Here is a 19,400-nt window from a genome sequence, read left to right as displayed (position 1 = left end):
AACATTTCTTGAAGAGAAAGAGAAATGTTTTGTTGTTAATTATTCTTAAAAAAAATAGGAACAAAAAAAGAAGTATTACTTCTAATACATCTGTACTGCTTTACCCCCATGTAGCTAGTTCCAAAAATATTTGAAAGGAGCTGTCCTTATGTGTCTGCCTAGTTTAGTCTTCTCTGAGGTTAGCAATTCACCTAGCTATTCTTTACTTGAGATGATTTCCAGATGCCTCCTCATGTAGGTTGCTGAATTCTTGATATATTCTGGTTCTGGAATAGGTAGATTTCTGATGTGTTTTACTGTATCTATAAATCCCATGAGCTTCTGGCATCTGATTTCTCTCATCCTGGCTACTTTGATATTTAAAGAAGGATTTGACGTACTCTATCACTTACTGGTGGTAAATAACATTTATTTTCATCAGTTCATTTTACTCATGTCTTAGTTTAAAAGACATTTTCTTTGATGGAAAATAAATAAAAAAATAGTAGTGAAATAGTTCCTCAGTGTCTCATTTGTTGACATTTTCCATGTGCTTGAAAAATGTAGGGGTATACCTCTGCTTTTCTTGCCTTCTCTGAATGATGACTAGAAGATGGCCCTAGTTGTTGCTAACATTCCGTGTGAATAATTACTGAATCTGGATGTATTCAAGTATGCTGCTACCTATATGTTTTCAATCATTAAGTATTTATTGAAACATAGAAGGCATTATACTGTCTCTTTTCCAGTTTTGGATTATATACTGCCCTTAGGTTTTCAAAATGAAGTACAGAAAAAGCCATAACATCTGTAGGAGAACTTCGTATTACCCTATAATGTAAACTGTCTAGAAGTATTGTTGACAAAGAAATAGCAAACGTATTAATTTAACTTACATTGAAATCTGTCTTAATAGAGCCTTTTCAGCAGTATAAGAAGTAACTTCTGGGTGGGCAGTATGTATAAGTTAAACTTTGCCTGGTGTAGTAGTCATCTCTTGTGTCATTTGTTCTCCCTCCCCTCCGAAAGGGTAGCAATTGACAGGGAATGTGTCTTTCTTCTTCAAGACATTCATTTAGAACCCTTCATTGTTGTATATCGAAAAATAATTAATATTTTAAAGTTTTTCATATTTTTGTTATATTGGGAATGACGTTTCTTTCTAATTAAAAGAATGTTTTACCATGTTCATTCATTCTTTCTGTGAAATTTATTTTCAGGCATATCCTGCTTACCGAAATTCACCATATCAGGTCATCACTGGGTATCAGTTGCCTGTATATAATTATCAGGTAATTGAAGAGGGAGCAAAATGTTTTACTTTCCGATACTATGTAGGCCTTTAAATTGTTTATACAAAAAATGTTTTACTTTCCGATACTATGTAGGCCTTTAAATTGTTTATACAAATTGCCTGAATATTTTGTCAGTTTAAAGTAGTGAAATGTACGTAAAATGTAGGAAAACACTTAGAATTGGTCTAGAGTGAAGACCTCTGTATGATTTTGAAGCAATGGAATAAATTTTGACTGGAATGTACGAAGCAATATCATTTCTGTAGAACAGTTTTCGGAGATTTGGTGTCCGCTTCTCTATGGCAGCATGTCTTTTTTTTTTTTTTTTTCCTTTATCCTTGCCGTCAAAGAACTGTAACATCCGGACTGACTTCCATGAATTTTGTAGAGGTATAGAGTGAAATAAAATTATTACCCTATTCTTAGATCACAGAATTCCAATTATATTTTTTATTTTAGCTTGCTGTTTCATGATAGTAATTTTAGGTGTCTTTTCATAGATATAACTGTATCTATGTTCCATTACCATACCTATCATACTAAATTCAAGGAACTAGTATCTTTGAGATTTCCACCTCCAGAAAATATGCTAAAAGGTGATGTATTATATGTAGAAATAACAAAAAGAACTTCGGGGATTGGAAACCTAAAGTACTTCTTTTGTTTATTGTATTTCTTTTATTATAATAACAAAGGAGCCGGCATGAGTACCTCAATATTTTGTATATCATCTGTTGTTGCCAGTGTATTGGAGTATTTGAATAATTTTGGTTTCCTTTCTGTTTTTCAAGATGCCACCACAGTGGCCTGTTGGGGAGCCCAGGAGTTATGCTGTACCTCTGGTAAAGTGAATGAGCCAAACATATACTCCCTGTTCTTTCTTGATTTTTCCCATGTCATATATGCCTACAAATATTTTAAAATCATTTTTTAGGTGGGCATATCACAAGGTCAGGAGATTGAGACCTTCCTGGCTAACCCTGTGAATCCCCATCTCTACTAAAAATATGAACACAAATTTAGCTGGGCTTTGAGGTGCACACCTGTAGTCCCAGCTGCTCGGAGGCTGAGACCGGAGAATGGTGTCAACCCAGGAGGCACAGCTTACAGTGAGCAAGATGGCACCACTGCACTCCAGCCTGGGTTGCAGAGTGAGACTGTCTCAAAAAAAAAGAAAAAAAAAAGCCTTCGTTATTTTAATGTGTTATGCTTTGTTATTTTGTTTTTAACCCAATTATAAACTCCCACGGGAACAACAGTGCCTTTTTGTCTCTCTGGCTTTTGGGTGCTTCAGCAATGGCCGGTCCACATAATGATCAGCGTTCAGTTACTTGTTGATAGACTATATAATCCAAGAAAGGTAATATTCATCTGGCTTTAGAATGAGCATGTAGCTGCCTGAAATCTGCCTCTGCCTTTTTGTTATATTGGGATTGATATTTCTTTCTAATTAAAAGAATGTTTTACCATATTCATTCATTCTTTCTGTGAAATTTATTTTCAGGCATATCCTCCTTACCGAAATTCACCATATCAGGTCATCAGTGGATATCACTTTCCTGTATATTATTATCCGGTAATTGAAGAGAGAGTAAAATCTTTTACTTTCAGATACTATGTAGGCCTTTAAATTGTTTATACAAATTGCCTGAATATTTTGTCATTTTAAACTAGTGAAATGTACATACATTTAAGAAAACACTTAGAATTGGTCTTCAATGAAGACTTCTGTATTATTTTGAAGCAATGCAATGAATTTTGACATAAATATACAAAGCAATATCATTTCTGTAGAACAGTTTTTGGAGATTTGGTCTCCACTTCTGTACTGCAGCATGTATTTTTTTTTATCTTTGCCATCAGAGAGCTGAAATATCCAGAGTGACTTCCATGAATTTTGTAGAGGTATAGCATGAAATAAAATTATTACCCAATTCTTAGATCACAGAATTCCAATTATGTTTCTGTTTTAGCTTGCTGCTTCATGATAGTATTTCTCTGGGTCTCTTTTCATAGATACGACTATATCTGTGACCCATTACCATATGTATTGTAATAAATTGAAATAACTAGTGTCTTTGAGATTTACACAATGCCATCTCCAGAAAATTTAGGTAAAATGTGAGGTATTACATGTAGAAATAACAACAAGAACTTCGGGGATTTGAAAGCTAAAGTACTTCTTTTTTCTATTGTGTTCCTTTTAGTATGATAACAAATGATCTGGCATGATAAGTACCTCCATATTGTGTATCTCATGTGTATTTAAAAATGTATAGGAATATTTGAATAACTTTGGTTTCCTTTTTATTTTTTCAAGATGCCACCACAGTGGCCTGTTGGGGAGCCCAGGAATTATGCTGTACCTCTGGTAAAGTGAATTAGCCAGACATATACTCCCTGTTCTTACTTGATTTTTTTTCCGTGTCATATATGCCTTACATATGTTTTTAAATCGTTAGGTGGGCAGATTACAAGGTCGGGAGATCGAGACCTTCCTGGCTAACACTGTGAATCCCCACCTCTACTAAAAATACAAACACCAATTAAGTGCGTGTGGTGGTGGGCTCCTGTAGTCCCAGCTACTCCAGAGGCTGAGGTGGGAGAATGGTGTGAACCCAGGAGGCACAGCTTACAGTGAGCCAAGATGGCACCACTGCACTCACTCCAGTCTGGGTTGCACAGTGAGACTCTGTCTCAAAAAAAAAAAAAAAAAAAAAAATCCTTCTTTATATTACTGTGTTATGTTTTGTTACTTTGTTTTTAACAGAATTATAAACTCCCATGGGAGCAACAGTGCCTTTTTGTCTCTCTGGCTTTTGGGTGCTTCAGCAATGGCTGGTCCACATAATGATCAGTGTTGAGTACTTGTTGATAGACTATATAATCCAGGGAAGGCAGTATTAATGTGGCTTTAGAATGAGTATGTATCTGCCTGGAATCTGTCTCTGACTTTACCAGCCTTAAAAAAAAATTTCTTGAAGAGAAACAGAAATGTTTTGTTAGTTACTCTTAAAGAATAGGAACAAAAAAAAAGGTACTACCTCTAATACATCTGTACTGCTTTTCCCTCATATGTAGCTAGTTTCAAAAATATTTGAAAGCAGCTGTCCTTATTCATCTGCCTAGTTTATTCTTTTCTGAGGTTACATGTTCATCTGGGTATTCTTTACTTGAAATGATTTCCAGATGCCTCCTCATATAGATTGCTGAATTCTGGATACATTCTGATTCTGGAATGGGTAGATTTCTGATGTGTTTTACTGTATCTATAAATCCCATGAATTTCTGGCATCTAATTTCTCTCATCCTGGCTAGTTTGATATTTACAGAAGGATTTGCCTTCTTTATATAGTTGATGGACTATATAATCCAAGAAAGTATCTATCACTTACGGGTGATAAATAACATTTATTTTCTTCTTGGTTCATTTTATTTATGTCTTAGTTTAAAAGACTTTTCTTTGATGGAAAATAAGTAACAAAATAGTAGTGAAATAGTTCCTCAGTATCTCATTTGTTGACATTTTCCATGTACTTGAATAATGCAGGGGTATACCTCTGCTTTTGTTGCCTTCTCTGAACGATGACTAGAAAAAAAGCCCTACTTGTTGTTCACATTCCATGTGAGTCATTACTGATTCTGAGTGTATTCATGTATGCTGCTACCTGTATGATAGCAATCAATAAGTAGTTATTGAAATGTAGAAGACATTGTACTGTCTCTTTTCAGTTTTGGATTACATACTGCCGTTAGTTTTTCAAAATGAATTACAGAAAATGCCGTAACATCTGTAGGAGAACTTCATATTACCCTATAATATTGTCAAATACAAAACAGTCTAGAAGTATTTTGACAAAGAAATAGCAAATGTATTAATGTAACTTACATTGAAATCTGTCTTAATAGAGCCTTATCACCAGTATAAGAAATAACTTCTGGGTGGGCAGAGGTACACAGTATGAATAAGGTAAACTCTGCCTCGTGTAGTAGTCACTTCTTTTTTCATTTGTTCTCCCTCTCTTCCCAAAGGACAGCAATTGAAAGAGAACGTTTCTTTCTTCTTAACCACATTCATTGTTTTAGAATTCTTCATAGTTGTGTATAGAGAAATAATTAATATTTTAAAGTTGTTCATATTTTTGTTATAAGGGAATGATATTTCTTTCTAATTAAAAGAATGTTTTACCATATTCATTCATTCTTTCTGTGAAATTTATTTTCAGACGTATCCTACTTACCAAAATTCACCATGGCAGGTCATCACTGTATATCAGTTGCCTGTATATAATTATCAGGTAATTGAAGAGGGAGCAAAATGTTTTACTTTCCGATGCTATGTAGGCCTTTAACTTGTTTATACAAATTGCCTGAATATTTTGTCATTTTAAACTAGTGAAATGTACATAAATTTAAGAAAACACTTAGAATTGGTCTTTAATGAAAACTTCTGTATTGTTTGAAGCAATGGAATGAATTTTGACATAAATACATGAAGCAATATCATTTCTGTAGAACATTTTTTGGAAATTTAATGTCCGCTTCTGTACTACAGCATGTGTATTTTTTTTTTTCATCTTTGCCGTCAAAGAGCTGAAACATCCAGAGTGACTTCAATTAATTTTGTAGAGATATAGAGTGAAATAAAATTATTACCCAATTCTTAGATCATAGAATTCCAATTATGTTTTTATTTTAGCTTGCTGCTTCGTGATAGTAGTTCCCTGAGTCTCTTTTCGTAGATATGACTGTATCTGTGTCCCATTTCCATATCTATTATAATAAATTCAAAGAACTAGTATCTTTGAGATTTCCACAATGACATCTCCAGAAAATTTAGTTCAAAGGTGAGGTATTATATGTAGAAATAACAACAAGAACTTCGGGGATTCGAAACCCTAAAGTACTTCTTTTTTCTATTGTGTTCCTTTTATTATGATAACAAACGATCTAGCATGATAAGTACCTCAATATTGTGTATCTCGTGTGTTTTTGAAAATGTATAGAAATATTTGAATAATTTTGGTTTCTTTTTTGTTTTATCAAGATGCCACCACAGTGGCCTGTTGGGGAGCCCAGGAGTTACACTGTACCTCTGGTAAGGTGAATTAGCCAGACATATATCCCTATTCCTTCTTGATTTTTTTCCACATCATATATGCCCTACCAATGTTTATAAATCATTAGTTGGGTAGATCACAGGTTCAGAAAATCAAGACCTTCCTGGCTAACTCTGTGAATCCCTATCTGTACTAAGTGGGCGTGGTGGTGGGCACCTGTAGTCTCAGCTACTCCAGAGGCTGAAGTGGGAGTATGGTGTGAACCCAGGAGGCACAGCTTACAGTGAGCGGAGATGGCACCACTGCACTCCAGTCTGGGTGACAGAGTGAGAATCTGTCAAAAAAAAAAAAAAAAAAAAATCCTTCTTTATATTAATGTGTTATGTTTTGTTACTTTGTTTTTAACCCAATTATAAACTCCCATGGGAGCAACAGTGCCTTTTTCTCTCTCTGGCTTTGGGATGCTTCAGCAATGGCTAGTCCACATAATGATCAGTGTTCAGTTACTTGTTGATGGATTATATAATCCAAGAAAGATAGTATTAATGTGGCTTTAGAATGAGCACGTATCTGCCTGGGATCTCCCTCTGACTTTACGAGCTGTAAAAAAAATTTGTTGAAGTGAAACAGAAATGTTTTGTTGTTAATTACTCTTAAATAAGAATAGGGCCGGGCGCGGTGGCTCAAGCCTGTAATCCCAGCACTTTGGGAGGCCGAGATGGGCGGATCACGAGGTCAGGAGATCGAGACCATCCTGGCTAACACGGTGAAACCCCGTCTCTACTAAAAATACAAAAAATTAGCCGGGCGAGGTGGCGGCGCCTGTAGTCCCAGCTACTTGGGAGGCTGAGGCAGGAGAATAGCGTGAACCCAGGAGGCGGAGCTTGCAGTGAGCTGAGGTCTGGCCACTGCACTCCAGCCTGGGTGACAGAGCAAGACTCCGTCTCAAAAAAAAAAAAAAAAAAAAAAAAAAAAGAATAGGAACAAAAAATAACAGTATGACCTCTAAAACATCTGAACTGCTTTCCTTCCATGTAGCTAATTCCAAAAGTATTAGAAAGCAGCTGTCCTTATGCGTCTGCCTAGTTTATTCTTCTCTGAGGTTACAGTTCACCTAGCTATTCTTTACTTGAGATGATTTCCAGATGCCTCCTCATATAGTTTGCTGAATTCTGGATATATTCTGGTTCTGGAATGGGTAGGTTTCTGATTTACTGTATCTATAAATCCCATGAATTTCTGGCATCTAATTTCTCTCATCCTGGCTACTTTGATATTTAAAGAAGGATTTGACATACTGTATCACTTACTGGTGGTAAATAACATTTATTTTCTTCTTAATTTATTTTATTATGTCTTAGTTTAAAAGACATTTTCTTTGATGGAAAATAAGTAACAAAATAGTAGTGAAATAGTTCTTCAGTGTCTTATTTGTTGACATTTCCAATGTACTTGAATAATGTAGGGGTATACCTCTACTTTTCTTGCCTTCTCTGAACAGTGACTAGAAAAAAAGCCCTAATTGTTTCTCACATTCCACGTGAACGATTAATGAATCTGGGTGTATTCATGTATGGTGCTACCTATATGTTTTCAATCAATAAGTATTTATTGAAACATAGAAGACATTATACTGTCTCTTTTCAGTTTTGGATTATATACTGCCTTTAGTTTTTCAAAATGAAATACAGAAAACGCCGTGACATCTGTAGGAGAACTTCATATTACCCTATAATATTGTCAAATACAAAACAGTCTAGAAGTATTTTGACAAAGAAGTAGCAAATGTATTAATTTAAGTTACATTGAAATTGTGTTAATAGGGCCTTATCACCAGTATAAGAAATAACTTCTGAGTGGGCTGAGGTACACAGTATGAATAAGGTAAACTTTGCCTGGTGTAGTAGTCACTTCTATATCATTTGTTCTACCTCGCCTCCCAAAGGGTAGCAATTGAGAGAGAGTGTTTCTTTCTTCTTAATGACATTCATTCATTTAGAATTCTTCGTAGTTGTTAATAGAAAAATTAATTAATATTTTAAAGTTCATATTTTTGTTATATTGGGAATGATATTTCTTTCTAATTAAAAGAATGTTTTACCATATTCATTCATTCTTTCTGTGAAATTTATTTTCAGGCATATCCTATTTACCGAAATTCATCATGGCAGGTCATCACTGGATATCAGTTGCCTGTATATAATTATCAGGTAATTGAAGAGGGTGCAAAATGTTTTACTTTAGATACTATGTAGGCCTTCAAATTGTTTATACAAATTGCCTGAATATTTTGTCATTTTAAACTAGTGAAATGTACTTGAAATGTAAGAAAACACTTTGAATAAGTGTAATGAAGACGTCTGTATTATGTAGAAGTAAAGAAATAATATTTTGACAGGAATATACTTGGCAGTAACTTCTCCATAGAACAGTTTTCTGAGATTTGGTATTCCACTCTTTATTTCAGCATGTATTTTTTCATCTTTTCTGTCAAAGGGCTGAAACAGACTGATTTTCTTCAGTTTTTTAGGGAGATACAGTGAAATCAAGTTTATTACCTAATTCTTATAGCACATAATTATAATCATATTTTTATTTTAACTTACTGCTTCATGATAGTAGTTCTCTGGGTCTCTTTTCAATGGTAAAAATATATCTATGACGTACACTCATATATGTGGTAATAAATTCACAGAACTCATATCTTTGAGAGTTCCTTCCATAGTGTCGTCTCCAGAAAATTTGGAAAAACAGCGAGGTTTTATTTATAGAAGTGACAAGGATGTCAGGGTTAGAAACCTAAAGTACTTCTTTTTTCCATTCTATTTCTTTTCTTATAATAACAAAGGAGCCATCATGATAAGTACTTGAATATTATGTATCTCATGTGTTTTTGAAAATGTGTAGGAATATTTGAATAACTTTGGTTTCCTTTTTTTTTTTTTTTTTTTTGGAGATTCCACTACATTGGCCTGTTGGGGAGCAAAGGAGTTACGTTGTACCTCTGGTAAAGCAAATTAGTGAAATGTATACTTCCTCTTCTTTTTTGATTTTTTTTCCATATTATATATGCCTATTAATTTTTAAAAATAGTTCTTTATATTAATGTGTTACAATTGCAACCCAACTGTAAACTCCCATGGGAGCAACAGTGCCTTATTCTTTCTCAGGATTTTGTGTGCTTAAGCAAGGGCTTATCCACATAATGATAAATGTTCAGTTACTTGTTGATAGACTATATAATCAAAGAAAGGTAGACCTCATGTGGTTTTATCAAAGAAAGGTAGTATTAATTTGGCTTTAGAATAACATGTATCTGATTAGAATCTGCATCTGGATTTACCAGCCATAAAAAATTTGATAAAGAGAAACAGCAATGTGTTTCTGTTAATTACTCTTAAATAAGGATTAAAAAGTGTATTACCTCTGTAACACCGGCGTTGCTTTCCCCCATATAACTAGTTCCTAAAGTATTTGAAAGCAGCTCTCCTTATGGTCTGCCTATCTTATTCTTCTCTAAGTTTAGCAATTCATCTAGCTATTCTTTATGTGAAATGGTTTCCAGATGCTTCCTAATATAAATTGCTGACTTCTGGATATATTCTGATTCTGGAATGGGTAGATTTCTGATATGGTTTAATGTATGTATAAATTCCATGAGTTTCTGGCATCTGATTTCTCTGATTCCTATTACTTTGCTATTTAAAGAAGGATTTAACATATTCTTATCACTTACTGGTGATAAAGTTTATTTTCTTCTTAGTTCATTTTATTTATGTCCTAGTTTAGAAGACATTTTCTGTGATGGAAAATAAAGTAACACAATAGTAGTGAAATAGTTCTTCAGTGTGTCTCACTTGTTGACAGTTCATGTAATTGAAACGTGTAGGGTATACCTCTTCTTCTTTTTCTTTCTCTGAACAATGGATAGAAAAGAAGCCCTACTTGTTTCTAACATTTACTATGAGCCATTTTTGAATCTGGGTGTATTCATGTGTGCTGCTACCTATATGTTTTCAAACAGTAAGTATTTATTGAAACATAGAGGACATTATACTGTCTCTTTTCCAGTATTAGATTGTATACTGCGCTTAGTTTTTTGAAATGAAGTACAGAAAAAGCTGTAACATCTCTAGAACTACATATTACCCTATAATATTGTCAAATGCAAAACAGTCTAGAAGTATTTTTACAGGCAAATAGCTAATGTATTAATTTAACTTAAACTGAAATCTGTCTTATTGCAGCCTCATCATCAGTGTAAGAAATAATTTCTGAGTAGACATAAGTACACAGTATAAGTAAAGTAAATTTACTCTGGTGAAATACTCAATTCTTTTGTCATTTGTCTGTTCTCCTTCCACATCCAAGGGTAGGACTTGACAGAAAATATTTCTTTCTTCATCAGTCAGTCATTTACCATTCTGCATTGTTGTACATAGGAAAATAATTAGTATTTCAAATTTTCATATTTTTGTTATATTGGGATTGATATTTCTTTCTAATTTTAAAAAAATGGTTTACCATGTTAGTTCATTCTTTCTGTGTAATTTATTTTCAGGCATATTCTACTTATCCAGATTCACCAGTTCAGGTCATCACTGGACATCAGTTGCCTGTATATAATTTTCAGGTAATGTAAGAGGGAGTAAAATGATTTGCTTTCAGATATTATTGAGGCCTTTAACTTGTTTATACAAATTGCCTGAATAGTTGATCATTTTAAACTAGTGAAGTGTGCATAAAATTTAAGAAACACTTGGAATTAGTCTGGAATGAAGACCGCTGTATTATTTAGAAGTGATGGAGTAATATTTTGACAGGAATATACTTGGCAATAACTTTTCTGTAGAACAGTTTTCTGAGATTTGGTGTCCCCTTCTTTATGTCAGAATGTAGTTTTCAGCATTACTGTCAAATAGCTGGATGAAATATCCATACTGACTTTCATGAATTTTTTTAGGGAGATAGAATGAAATGAAGTTACCACCCACTTTTTGGAGCACAGCATTCTAATTATATTTTTATTTTAGTTGGCTGTTTCATGATAGTAGTTCTCTGGATCTCTTTTCATAGATATGAGCATCTATGACCCATAATTATATCTATGGTAATTAAGTGAAAGAACTAGTATCTTTGAGATTTCTACAACGCCAACTCCAGAAAATTGGGAAAAATGGGTGGTTTCATATATGTGAGTTACAAGAACGTCAGGAACTAGAAACATAAAGTACTTAACGTTTTTCAATTCTGTTACTTTTTAAAAAAAAAGAGATAGCAGAATAAGTACTTCAATATTGTATGTCTCATGTGTTTTTGAAAATGTGTAGGAATACTTTAATAGTTTTGATTTCCCTTTTTTTTAAAAAAAATGCCACCACAGTGGCCTGTTGGGGAGCAAAGGGGTTACGTTGTACTTGAGGTTAAGTGAATTAGCCAAACACACTCCCTGTTCATTCTTGCTTTTTTTCCATGTCATATATGCCTATAAATATTTTTAAGTGGTTCTTCATATTATTGTTTTATTTTATTTTATTTTTTTACTTTCTTGTTAACCCAATTATAAACTCTAGAGGGAGCAACGGTGCCTTTTTCTCTCTCAGGTTTTTGTGTAGTTAAGCAATGGCTGGTCCACATAATGATAGACTATGTAATCTAAGAAAGGTAGTGTTAATGTGGCTTGAGAATTAGTATGTATCCCTCTAGAATCTCCCTCTGGCTTTACCAGCAAGAGAAAATTTCTTGAAGAGAAACAGAAATGTTTTGCTGTTAATTACTTTTTTTATGTACAACAATATTTATTTATATTATCAAAACCTTTCAAATATCTAAAAGAATATCAATAAATGACTAGTTAATTAACTTATGGTAAATTTATACAAGAGAGCTAAGAGTAGGAATAAACAAGAGTATTACCTCTAAATCACCTGAGCTGCTTTCCCTCCGTATAACTAGTTCCTAAAGTGAATAAAAGCAGCTCCCCTTTTGTGTCTGCCTACTTTATTCTTCTCTAAGGTTAGCAGTTCATCTAGATATCCTTTATTTTAAGTGATTTCGAGATGCCTCCTCATATAAATTGCTGACTTCTGGGTATATTCTGGTTCTGGAATGGGTAGCCTTCTGATGTGGTTTAGTATGTATCTGTAAATCCTGTAAGTTTCTGGCATCTAATTTCTCTGATCCTGGTTACATTGATATTTAAAGTAGGATTTGACATACTCTGTTACTTATTGGTGATAAATAACATTTATATTCTTCTTAGTTCATTTTATTTATGTCTTAGTTTAAAAGATACTTTCTTTGATGGAGAATACAGTCACCAAATAATAGTGAAATAGTTCTTCGGCATCTCTTATTTGTTGACGTTTTCCATGTACTTGAAATGTGTAGGGTATACCTCTGCTGCGTTTTCGTTCTGTGAACGAAGGCTAGAAAAAAAAGCCCTACTTGTTTCTAACATTTACTGTGAGCTATTACTGAATCTGGGTGTATTCATGTATGCTACTACCTACATATTTTCAAACAAGAAGTATCTATTGAAACAAATACTATACTATGTCTACTGTGGTTATGGATTATATACTGCACTTAGTTTTTTGAAATGAAGTACAGAAAAAGCTATAACATCTGTAAAACTACATATTACCTCATAGTATTGTCTAATACAAAACAGTCTAGAAGTATCTTTACAGGGAAATAGCAAATGTATTAATCTAACTTACATTGAAATCTGTCTTAATGGAGCATTATTGCCAGTGAAAGAAATAACTTCTGGGTGTGAATTAGTACACAGTATAAATAAACTTGGCCTGGTGAAATAGTCACTACTTTATCATTTGTTCCCGCTTCACACCCAAAATGTAGCACTTGACAGAGAATATTTTTCTTCATGAAGTCAGTCATTCCTTTAGAATTCTGCATTATTGTATATAGAAAAACAATATTTTAAAGTTTTTCATATTTTTGTGATATTGGGAATGATATTTCTAATTTTAAAAAATAGTTTATCTTATTCATTCTTTCTATAAACTTTATTTTCAGACATTTCCTACTTATCCATATTCACCAGTGCAGGTCACCACTGGATATCAGTTACCTGTATATAATTATCAAGTAATATAGGAAGGAGTAAAGTGATTTGCTTTCAGATATTGTTGAGGCCTCTAACTTGTTTATGCAGATTTCCTGAATAGCTTGTCATTTTAAACTCACGAAATATACCTATAATTTAGGAAAACATTTAGAATTAGTCTAGAATGAAGACCTCTGTATTACTTAGCAGTAATGGAGTATTTTGACAGGAATATACTTGGCAGTAACTTTTCTGTAGAACAGTCTTTTGAGATTTGGTGTCCTTCTATATTTCAGCATGTAGTTTTCACCTTTCCTGTCAAATAGCTGAATGAAATATCCAGCCCGACTTTCATGAAGTTTTTAGGTATATAGAGTGAATAAAATTATTACCCAATTCTTAGAGCACAGAATTCAAATTATATTTATTTTCATTTTAGCAGACTGCTTCATGATAGTTGTTCTCTGGTTCTCTTTTCATAGATATGACTGTGTCTGTGACCAATAATCATATCCATCGTAATAAATTCAAAAACCTAACATATTTGAGATTTCCGCAATGCCAAAATCAAAAAAATCGAGGAAATAGGTTTTATATGTGGAAATAGCAACAAGAATGTCAGAGATTAGAACCATAAAGTACTTCTTTTTTCCATTCTGTTTCTTTTATTATAATAATAATAAAGGAGTCAGCATAAGTACCTCAATTTTATGTATCTCATGTGTTTTTGAAAATGTGTAGGAATATTTGAATAATTTTGGTTTCCTTTTTTTGTTTTTAAGATGCCACCACAGTGGCCTGTTGGAGGTCAAAGGAGGTAAGTTGCACCTCTAGTAAAGTGAAGTAGCCTACCGTATACTTCCTATTGTTTCTTGATTATCTTCCATAACATATATGCCTATAAATATTTTAAGTGGTGCTTTATATTAATGTTTTGTTACTTTCTTTTTAACCCAATTATAATCTCCCATGGGCACCACCGTGCCTTTTTCCCTCTCAGGTTTTTGTGTGCTTAAGCAGTGGCTGGTCCACATAATAAGTGTTCAGTTACTTGTTGATAGAGTGAGTAATCTAAGAAAGATAGTATTAATATTACTTTAGAATTAGCATGTATCTTTCTAGAATCTGCCTCTGGCTTTACCAGCCACACACACACAAAAAAAAAATGTGGAAGAGAAATAGAAATGTTTTGCTGTTAATTGTTCTTAAATAAGAATACAAATAAAAAGGAGTATTACCTCTAAAACACCCAAGCTTCTTTCCCCACTTATAACTAGTTGCAAAAATATTTGAAAGCAACTGTTCTTACGTTTCTGCCTAGTTTATTGTTCCCTAAGGTTAGCAGTTCATCTAGCTCTTCTTTACTTGCTGTGATTTCCAGATGACTGCTCATATAAACTGCTGGAAAAATTCTGGTTCTGAAATGTGTAGATTTCTGATGTGTTTTACTATACCTATAAATCCTGTGAATTTCTGGCATCTGATTTCTCTGATCCTGGTAATTTTGATAATTAAAGTAGGATTTGACATACTCTATCACTTACTGGTGATAAATAATATTTATTTTCTTCTTAGTTCATCTTATTTATGTCTTAGTTTAAAAGATATTTTCCTTGATGGAAAATAAAGTAACAAAATAGTAGTGATAGTTCTTCAGTGTCTCTCATTTGTTGACATTTTCCATGTACTTGAAACATGTAGGGTATACCTCTTCTTCTTTTTCCTTCTCTGAGCAATGGCTAGAAAAACAGCCCTACTTTTTTCTAACATTCACGATGAGCCAATACATGGTGAATCTGGGTGTATTCATGTATGCTGCTACCTATATGTTTTCAAACAATAAATATTTATTGAAATATGAAGACATTGTACTGCCTCTTCTGCAGTTTTGGATTATATACTCCCCTTAGTTTTTAAAAATGAAGTACAGAAAATACCATAATATCTGTAGGAGAACTACATATTAACCTATAATACTGTCAAACACAAAACTGTCTGGAAGTATATTGACAAATAAATAGCAAATGTATTAACTTACACTGAAATCTGTCTTAATGGAGCCTTATCACCAGTCTAAGAAATAACTTTTGGGTGGGAATAAGTACCCAGTAAGGTAAACTTTGCCTGGTGAAATAGTCATTTCTTTGTAATTTGTCTGTTCCCCCGCGCCACGCAAAGGGACTTAGCACTTGACAGAGAATATTTCTTTTTCCCTGAAGTCATTCATTTAGAATTCTGCATTGTTGTATATAGAAAAGTAAGAAATATTTTCAAGTTTTTCTTTTTTTTTTATATTGGGAATAATATTTCTTTCTAATTAAAAAAAATGTTTTACCGTATTAATTCATTCTTTCTGTAAACTTACTTTTAGGCGTATCCTACTTATCCAAGTTCACCAGGTCAGGTCATCACTGGATACCAGTTGCCTGTATATAATCACCAGGTAATTGGAGAGGGAGTAAAATGTTTTACTTTCAGATATTATTGAGGCCTTTAACTTGTTTATACAAATTGCCTGAATAGTCATTTTAATCTAGAGGAATGTACCTAAAATTTAAGAAAACACTTAGAATTGGTCTGTAGTGAAGCCCTCTGTATTATTTAGAAGTAATAGAGTAATATCTTGATAGTAATATACATAGCAATAACTTTTCTGTAGAACAGTTTTCTGAGATTTGGTGTGTCCATCTGTATTTCAGCATTTTTTTTTTTTTTTTTTTTTTTTGCGTTTGCTATCAAATAGCTGAAACATCCAAACTGAGTTTCATAGTTTTTTTTTTTTAGGGAGATAGAATGAAATAAAATTATTACCCCATTCTTAGAGCACAGAATTACAATTTTTTGTTATTTTAACTGGCTCCTTGAGGATAATAGTTCTCTGGGCCTCTTTTTATAGATATGAGTGTATCTGTGATCCATAATCATATCTATGGTAATAAATAATAAATTGAAAGAACTAGTATCTTTTGAGATTTCCACAGTGCCAACTCCAGAAAATTGAGAAAGCAGTGAGGTTTTATATATAGAAGTAATAACAAAAACGTCAGGGAATAGAAACATAAAGTACTTCTTTTTCCTACTCTTCGCTTCTTTCATTTTAATAACAAAGGAGCCAACATGATAAGTGCTTCAGTATTGTATATCTCATGTGTTTTTGAAAACGTGTAGGAATATATGAATAATTTTGTTTTTCTTTTTTTTTTTTTTTTTTTTTAAGATGCCTTCACAGTGTCCTGTTGAATAGCGAAAGGGGTTATTGAGTAAAGTGAATTAGTGAAACATACTTCATCTTTCTTGATTTTTTTACATTTCATATATGCCTATAGATATTTTTAAATGGTGCCTTATATTAATGTTTACATTTTGTTACCTTGTTTTTAACCCAGTTGTAAACTCCCATGGAGCAACAGTGCCTTTTTCTCTCTCAGGTTTTTGTGTGCTGAAACAATGGCTGGTCCACATATCTGATAAGTGTTCAGTTACTTGTTGATAGATGATATAATCCAGGAATAGTAGTGTTAATGTGGCTTTAGAATTGGCATGTATCTGCCTAGAATATGCCTCTGGCTTTACCAGCCATAAAAAAATTTGTTGAAGAGAAACAGAAATGTTTTGCTGCTAATTACCCATAAGAATAGTAATAAAACCAAAAGTATTACCTCTAACACACCAGAGCTGCTGTCTTGCATCACAATTGGATATTTGAAGGATATAATAAGTGCTAAAGTTCTCAAACACTCCCTTACTGCGTTCGTTTCTTAGAGTCCTTCTACTTCTGATTATGTTGATTTCTGGAAGCCATTTTAAAACAAAAGGCTGCCTTAATGTATTTCAACTTTTCATTTAAAACAAGATTTCTGAAGTAATACAATTGAATTTCAACACAGCCTACATTGAAACTTTTGATACCAGCTCACCTTTTTGAAGAATAAATAAGTGGCTTTTAAAAGTATCGTGTATCTGTTTAATTATATTTCATTATTTTAAATATAGGCTTATTCAGCTCTTTATTACCACTGTGGTAAAGTTGATACAGGAGGTGATGTTGTGCCAAATGAGTGCTCAATTCATGAAACTACTTCAACTTCTGGAAATGGCCCACAAAAGGCAAACATCTAATTTTGTTTTTCTTAAATATATAGTTTGTATTTTTTTCTAGTTTTAATAATTTTTTTTGAGAAGCAAACATTTTTGCCCAAATTTAAAGATGTTAGCCATAAATCATGGAGCTTAAATAGACTGTTATTCAGAAGTTAATGTAAAGGTTGTTGAAATTGGATACCCCAAATTTTTAATATATACATAAAAGTTTCTGATTCAGCAGTCCTTTCCTATATTTCAGTTCCACTAATTTTGAAAAACCATTCTTTAATAAATACTGTATTAATATGATTTTGCAGAATTCTGTGGGAGGGCTTCCTCTAGAATTCTACTCCTCAAACTAGAATTAGTATGAATTATATTTCCCTTTTCTTTTACAACAATTTTCGTCTTAAGCAGTGGAAAATATTTATGGCATTCTATCCATAACATGTGACAGAAGTTCCCAACAGTGAAGTCAGTAGTAATTATTCAAATATTGAAATAGACAGGGTTGTTTTTTCATTTTATCATTACTGCAAATTTCTGTAGTAACAATACTGTCACTCTTGCATCACATAAGTTCTGTTAAATAGGTGAGAGTGTGGAAGTAGTTGATGTGCTGGTAATATGTATAATACTGAAGAAGTCCCAATGGAATGTAAATTCCTTGATTTGATACCCGATTTAAAAATGCAAATAAATATTAAAACATAATGTTACAGTATAATTGTCAGGTTTTGTCCTGAGTACTTTTTCTTGAAACATTGGAGTTCAATTAGGGATTTAACAAATTGAGCTTTTTAAACCAGTATTCTATCACTAAAGTTCTAAGATAATTCTTTAATTTGTCAGAAAACTACACACTGAGTGATATGTGGTAAGAACTGTGAATCTCATTTTTATGAATTTCTTTCTTTTTTTTTTTTGAGATGGAGTCTCACAGTGTTTCCCAGGCTGAAAGTGCAGTGGTGTGATCTCGGATCACTGCGACTTCTGTCTCCTGGGTTCAAGCAGTTCTCCCTGCCTCAGCCTCCTGAGTAGGTGGGATTACAGATGTCTGCCACCACACCCAGCTAATTTTTAGTAGAGATGGGGTTTAGTAGAGACAGAGTTTCGCCATGTTGGCCAGGCTGGTCTTGAACTCCTGATCTCAAGTGATCAGTCCTCCTCGACCTCACAAAGTTCTGGGATTACAGGCATGAGCCACTGCTCAGAGCCTCTTTTAGCTTTTTTTTTTTTTTTTTTTTGCATTTCTTTTTTTTTTTTTTTCTATTACTTCTTCATATGCCATATGGTTTCTTTTTTTTTTTTTTTTTTTTTTTTTTATTATACTTTAAGTTCTAGGGTACATGTGCATAACGTGCAGGTTTGTTACATATGTATACTTATGCCATGTTGGTGTGCTGCACCCATCAACTCGTCAGCACCCATCAATTCATCATTTATATCATGTATAACTCCCCAATGCAATCCCTCCCTCCTCCCCCCCCGCCCCATGATAGGCCTCAGTGCGTGATGTTCCCCTTCCCGAGTCCAAGTGATCTCATTGTTCAGTTCCCACCTATGAGTGAGAACATGCGGTGTTTGGTTTTCTGTTCTTGTGATAGTTTGCTAAGAATGATGGTTTCCAGCTGCATCCATGTCCCTACAAAGGACGCAAACTCATCCTTTTTTATGGCTGCATAGTATTCCATGGTGTATATGTACCACATTTTCTTAATCCAGTCTGTCACAGATGGACATTTGGGTTGATTCCAAGTCTTTGCTATTGTGAATAGTGCCGCAGTAAACATACGTGTACATGTGTCTTTGTAGTAGAATAATTTATAATCCTTTGGGTATATACCCAGTAGTGTGATGGCTGGGTCATATGGTACATCTAGCTCTAGATCCTTGAGGAATTGCCATACT

The 19,400-nt window shown here is 33.4% G+C and overlaps 1 protein-coding gene across 1 annotated transcript in view; it reads left to right on the top strand.

The window, feature by feature from the left end:
- LOC115895641 (deleted in azoospermia protein 4-like) overlaps positions 1-16,650 on the top strand; it is a 45,503-nt gene extending 28,853 nt beyond the window's left edge. Inside the window, exons 14-20 of the mRNA XM_030926268.1 lie at positions 1,200-1,271; positions 5,501-5,572; positions 8,473-8,544; positions 10,896-10,967; positions 13,376-13,447; positions 15,778-15,849; positions 16,624-16,650. Coding sequence (XP_030782128.1) covers positions 1,200-1,271; positions 5,501-5,572; positions 8,473-8,544; positions 10,896-10,967; positions 13,376-13,447; positions 15,778-15,849; positions 16,624-16,650 — 459 coding nt within the window. The remainder of the gene's footprint in view (positions 1-1,199; positions 1,272-5,500; positions 5,573-8,472; positions 8,545-10,895; positions 10,968-13,375; positions 13,448-15,777; positions 15,850-16,623) is intronic.
- The last annotated feature ends 2,750 nt before the right edge of the window (positions 16,651-19,400 follow it).

The sequence above is a fragment of the Rhinopithecus roxellana genome, chromosome 22, assembly GCF_007565055.1.
Source record: "Rhinopithecus roxellana isolate Shanxi Qingling chromosome 22, ASM756505v1, whole genome shotgun sequence".
NCBI lineage: Eukaryota > Metazoa > Chordata > Mammalia > Primates > Cercopithecidae > Rhinopithecus > Rhinopithecus roxellana.
This window is presented reverse-complemented; position numbering and strand designations above follow the sequence as displayed.